Source organism: Crocodylus porosus, unplaced genomic scaffold, assembly GCF_001723895.1.
Source record: "Crocodylus porosus isolate Cpor-Errol unplaced genomic scaffold, CroPor_comp1, whole genome shotgun sequence".
NCBI lineage: Eukaryota > Metazoa > Chordata > Crocodylia > Crocodylidae > Crocodylus > Crocodylus porosus.
In genome coordinates this window covers 71,472,841-71,478,801 of record NW_017728950.1, presented here as the reverse complement: position 1 = coordinate 71,478,801, position 5,961 = coordinate 71,472,841, and the positions used below count along the sequence as shown (strand labels likewise).

The 5,961-nt window shown below is 38.3% G+C and overlaps 1 protein-coding gene across 2 annotated transcripts in view; it reads left to right on the top strand.

Annotated features, from left to right (window-relative positions):
• Positions 1 to 5,725, top strand: part of UBQLN1 (ubiquilin 1) — a 36,179-nt gene extending 30,454 nt beyond the window's left edge. The window contains exons 8-11 of one of the 2 annotated variants that reach the window (XM_019555132.1): positions 576 to 659; positions 2,441 to 2,556; positions 2,807 to 2,975; positions 4,549 to 5,725. In XM_019555132.1, coding sequence (XP_019410677.1) covers positions 576 to 659; positions 2,441 to 2,556; positions 2,807 to 2,975; positions 4,549 to 4,701 — 522 coding nt within the window. In that variant the 3' untranslated portion in view covers positions 4,702 to 5,725. Of the gene's footprint in view, positions 1 to 575; positions 660 to 2,440; positions 2,557 to 2,806; positions 2,976 to 4,545 lie in introns of both variants that reach the window. The other variant, XM_019555131.1, reaches the window with a different exon arrangement.
• Positions 5,726 to 5,961: the final 236 nt, after the last annotated feature.

Sequence of the window (5,961 nt, the reverse complement as noted above, 5' to 3'; positions counted from 1 at the left end):
TGACCGCCCAATCATGCGTTTCGTCCCACCACGTTTCTGTAATCCCCACTATGTCCGGGCTGATGTCAGCCAGCAGGAGGGTGAGTTCCTCTTGCTTGTTGCCCACACTACGAGCGTTTGTGTAGAGGCATTTGAGGCCTCCTGTGGGTGTGTGTACTGACCCCCAGTCCCAACGTTACCCTGGCCCCTCTCTCTTACCTGTTTGATTGCTCCGCTCGTGGGTCTGGGCTGGGCTGTAGTTGTGGGTGCTGTTTGGTCCGGCAGTCTGATATTTCCTCCACCCTCATCTTCCCCTTCCCCCGACGAGCCTAGTTTAGATCTGGCAGTTCATTAGAAAAATGAATTTTAAGTTCTAGTGACCGGTATTAGCTATTTGAATGTTTATGAAAAAACAGTTTTTGCAAATGATTGCAACAGAAGGGTTTGTTAAAGATTTTTTGAAGACTCCAATTGTATCACATTTGTTAATTGGATCTTGCATCTAATACCTAAAATGCAGTCAGTCAGCTCTTTCTGGGGGAGGTCTCTTTACCATATTGAGTATTTTCTGTTAAAATTGTACATGTGTCTCTTAGATGATGCTGAACAATCCTTTATTTGCTGGAAACCCTCAGCTTCAAGAACAAATGAGACAACAGCTTCCAACTTTCCTTCAGCAAGTGAGTGAGATGAGAAACTAGCTGTTAGTTAAATTGCTGCAAAATGTTGGTTGAATTATGAACAGTCTTTTTTTCTCATCTGGCTGAAAGCATGAAAGCCTGATCTGCCATTCTACCTCTCGCCCATTAATAAGTGGTTGACTCATTGACCCTGCCCCTTCTGTCCCAGGGTTATACCTATCTGCTAGTAAGTGCACCCTCTGTATATAGTGCAGCCACTTTGATTTGCTTATGCTTCTTTGTCTGGAGTGAATTACTTGTTTCATGTGGGCATCTATCATAGAATGCAGTTTTACTGCTTTTGTGTGGTACTTCACAAAAATGCAAATACAAAACTAGAAGTCACCATCCCTTCTTCTCTTCCCCTTTCCCCCCAAAATGAGACTTCAGTTTTGCTCTTTGTTCCCCAAAAGCCTGTGGAAAGGATACTTTGAGTTTTCATGAAGATTGTGCTTTTGGCCTCTCATCTCTTCATCCACTTCCCCCACCAGTGCAATTTCTGTGCTATGCTTGGGACTACCAAATTAATGAGAACAAATTAATAAACATCTAGGCCATCTTGGTGTTCTGAAATATGCACACCAAATGGTGAAGAATATATAGTTTTTGATTACACATCTCTGTTTGAATCTTTCACTTGTAGTTCAGAAGGCAGTGTGAAATATTTCTCTTTTATTTGATAGTTCTAAGCAGAGATGGGCTGGGGGTTGAATTTTAGTTTCACATTTGAAATATCATAAGTGTTTCAAGAGTTCCTGGCCTAAGGGTTTGCTTTATATTTAGTTCTACTTCTGTAGCTTCAGCAGTTGAAGTTTGAGTAGGATAAGATCTTGACCAGAAAGGGGAACTTCATAGACTCTGTGGAGTATTGTAAAGCAGTCTGCAGTGGCAGCGTACAGGTTTCCCTCGCTTTATGCAGGTTCTATATGTGCGAATTCACTCTTATGCAATGAGCCTTCTTATACCAAAAATTTGTTATATGCAAGGTAAATTGACTTTTATGTCAGCTGCTTTGTGGGAGTGATACACACCAAAATATAGCCCCGTGTGGATCTGTGCTCCTTGCTCATTGTCTGAGACGCGCGTTTCTGTAATTGCCATCCCCACTGTGGTAACACTGATCACCACGTGCTTGTGTGTACTGTCTGCTGTTGGTGAGTACCAACCAGTTGTCTTGTAAAAGTGGTAGAAATGGGTCTGGGGGTCAGTACAGTCAAAATCTTGGAACATATCCCTATTTGTTATATTGTAAAGTGCGTTCCCTGTATGTGAATTTGAGTTATGCACAGTTTTCCAAGAATGCATGTAGAGCATAAAGCGAGGAAAAGCTGTAGATGGAAGTAGACATGCTTTTAAAATGTGAACTTTAATAGAAATGTTTTTTGAGCACAGCCAGAAATAGTATGAAACAGTAGAGAGAGATGCATATGTTAGTTGTATGTCCGTGTACATCGGCCAGGTTCCACATGCCACGAGTCTCACCATATGGGAGACTAATTCCAAAATTTATACTGGAATCTTAAAGCCCTGGGACTCTTGAAAATCAGGTATGTTAGATGATAAGCTTTGCTGGGAGAAGTTAAACAACACTGTTTCTAAAGTAGTAAACTGCACTTGATGAGCCTAAGCAAACCAGAAGAGTTGTCTTAGTAGCTTGACAGAGAGACAGAAATATTTCATAGGGTTTACGTAGGGATATTCAAGGGGAGGGGGGTCCTACAAAATTGCTGGCATATCCCTGCACATGTTTCTGTTGTGACATTTTTCTCTCCTGTTTTTAGATGCAGAATCCTGATACATTATCAGCAATGTCAAATCCTAGAGCAATGCAGGCTTTGTTACAAATTCAGCAGGGCTTACAAACATTGGCAACAGAAGCACCAGGACTTATACCAGGGTAAGAGTTGATGACATGCATTCAGGGACTACTTAATACTTTTTGGATATTAAATCTGTTAATTTGTCAGCGTCCTGTCTTGCTTCTTTAGGAGGCTTGCCAGTTGTACAAATTCTCCTATGTTAATTTAACTTCATCATCAGTAGATTTTGCCATGTGAGAACTGAGGAGCTGGTTGGAATGTGTAATAAAATGTAATAATTATTAATGTAAAAGTGTCTCAGCATCTTTCTGTTCCTCATCTCTGCAGGTTTACTCCTGGTTTAGGTGGATTAGGAAGCACTGGAGGGCCTACAGGGACAAGTGTATCCAGCTCTGTTCCCAGTGAAAATACAAGTCCAGTGTCAGGAGCTGCTGAGCCTGGTCACCAACAATTTGTTCAGCAGATGTTACAGGCACTTGCTGGTGCAAATGCTCAGGTAAACTAGCGCATAGCTAAATCCTTTTCAATATTTGAGTTACAAATGTAGGCCAAAAGGCAGTAAGAATACTTGAAAAATATGCTGCTACCCTTTGAATACATGCCTGTCAGGCTGAGACTCAAACTGTTACTTTCCCAAGAGCTGGAAATAAATGCTGATAAAACTTTAAATTTGAACATTTTGTGTCCTCAGGATAATATTGTCTCGTCTCTCTGTCTCATATCAGTAGTATGGAACTAACGTTTTCATTTTTGACCCCGCCTAGGTCTGAATTAACATTTTCGTATCCCTTCAAAAAAAAATGCTGTTATTTAAATTCTGTGGTGGAGGGGTATCAGGCTGGTAAAAATCTTTGACAAAGTATGAAAAGTTCCAAGTAAAACAACAAGCAAATTTTATCTGACTAGCTACAAGTTTCTTACTTTGTTAGTGCTTGTTACATTTGTGCAGTGGTTATAGTTTGTTTTGAAACATGAGTTGTTTTCAGCAACGTAGTCATGCACATTCAAAGGAGTAGGTGTAAGCATTGGAAAGGAGTATATCTTTCTAAACAGCATCCATTTGAGTCTTTACTTAATTTATGAACAGCTCTGCCATTTATGCTGGAATATCTGGGGCTGTAACTGATGGAATGGCAGCCTGCAAGATGCTGAGAAGGTTTTGTTTCTTTGTGGGTTGGTTACTAACTGAAATACCTGTCTTTCTGCTGTTCTTCAGTCTCTGAAACAAAATATTTAAAAATCAGTTTCTCCCTTCCGCTTAGCTGCCAAGCGCACAGTTCTGTGTTTGCTCTAAAAACAATTGGATTGACAACTGCTTACAAAAACAGCATGTGCCGTTTTCTTTGGATTTGCAGGTTTAAATTGTAAGGCATAATTAAAATGACTTCAAAGATCGTTCCAAACCAGAAGTTTGTATGACCAAGCCCTTACAGACACCATTGTGATTGGAGTTCTGTTGTTTGTATTGTGTTAGAACTGGATCAGTGCATAAAAGTTACAGCTGTTGAGTTTCTCATTAGAAGTTTTATAAAACAGCTAGAACTCTTCCAAACCTTGATCAAGGTTTAGAAACAGTGGTGACTGATACCAGTAAAATAACCTGATTACATTTACCCTATTGCCTGTTGCCATCTGTAGGGGTATTTAAAATCCGATGAACAGCATCGTAGGATTCAATATTTAATTTCACCTGACCAAAGTGACCTGTTGTACACTTTGAAGGAACTATTACCAGGAAAAAAAATCTAAGTTGGGTTCATTTTTTATGTTGCTCCATTATGTTGAATCAGACATGCAGCACTTCCTATAAGTTCATCTCACAAGTGTGTGATATAACCTTTGGTGTAGATTATTACACAAGTCAGCTGTCTGCACATTTTAATTTTTGTAATTTCTTATTTAACAGTCTAGTTTTGAGGACTTGAAAGGAAGAGAGTAATTGCAGAAACTAACAAAGACAAAGAACAAGATGATGTCTGCATTCTTACCATTTTGCACATATAATAGCACTTACACTAAGCCTTTACTTACAGTTTAAAATAAATTTTCTTCTTTTTTTCTTTTAGCAGTTACAAAATCCAGAAGTCCGATTTCAGCAGCAACTGGAACAGCTCAGTGCAATGGGCTTTTTGAACCGTGAAGCAAACTTACAAGCTCTAATAGCAACCGGAGGAGATATCAATGCAGCTATTGAAAGGCTACTGGGCTCCCAACCATCATAGCAACATTTCCTTAACTTGAAAAATGTAATTTATTTTTGATAACAGCTCTTAAATCTTTAAAATACTTGCTTTATTTCATTCTGACTCTTGGGATTGTCTTGTTATAACTAAAAGCAGTCTGATGCGTTTTAAGGTGGAGTGCAGTAGTTTTCTTCGAACAGTGGGAATCAACGCTTTTCACTCAGAGTTGTTGCATGCATCACATTTCTCTTCGTTCTGCATTTATTGTGATTTTTTGAAACAGATATCGGCTTTCACAATGGGGTAAACAGGTTCTGTCTGACCTACAACTGTCCAGTTTCTTTACTACTTAAACATTAGCCTTCAGTAGTAATTTATGTAGAATAAAAATTAAAAAGGAGACAAATGAAGCTATAATTTGTGGGTTCCAATACTGCTTATTGTGACTTTGGCATGTATTTTTTGCTAGCAAAATGCTGTAAGATTTATACCACTCGAGTTACCTACCATTTTTTGCTTTTATTTGTATAAAGTATAAACACAATATACACCATTGAAAATGGCTTATTTCTAGGAACTTACACATTGCGATAGAATGAAACGATAAGTAACCAAAAAACTACAGAACAAATAAGTCATAAGACACGTTTCTAGAGTAGAATCTTTCAGTATCTTTGGTAAACATCTCTGCAGAAGTGCTTAGATAAGTTCATTTAAAATATACTAGAATTGCTGATCTGGTTATCTCTATACATCTTAACTGTACAGAAACCTGCATTGTTATTAACATTGCCTCAATATTCACAAAGATTAATTGTAAATTATCTTAATCTTTGTGCAAATTGAAGAAACACTACGTGACGTCTGAAAAAGCTTCTGAGGCTTTTTGGCTATCCCATGTTGAAATTCTAACATGTATTATGATTTGTAATTGGAAACATTACTTTCACTCATTGTCATGTGATATTCTGATTACTTTTAACCACCATGTAAAAATACTGTATATCTTTTGAGTTTTTATTGGTAGCTATTTCTCTTGTGCACAGGTAATAAATGAATTAAATTCTTTGTGGGCAAACTGTTGTGTGTGTATTTTCAGTCAGTTGTTTGACCTTCAAAACAGATAAACATTTTGGTTACTGGCCTTTTGAGATGAAGCTTTTGGAGTATCTCAGTCTACCGTCTGGCCAAGATTAACAGTGTCTCTGGTTTATAGAATGGAGAGGGAAGGAAGGGAACCAGTGGTTTTGTACTGCTGTTCAAGCAGAGAAATGTACTAGTGAAAAATCACTCAACCGT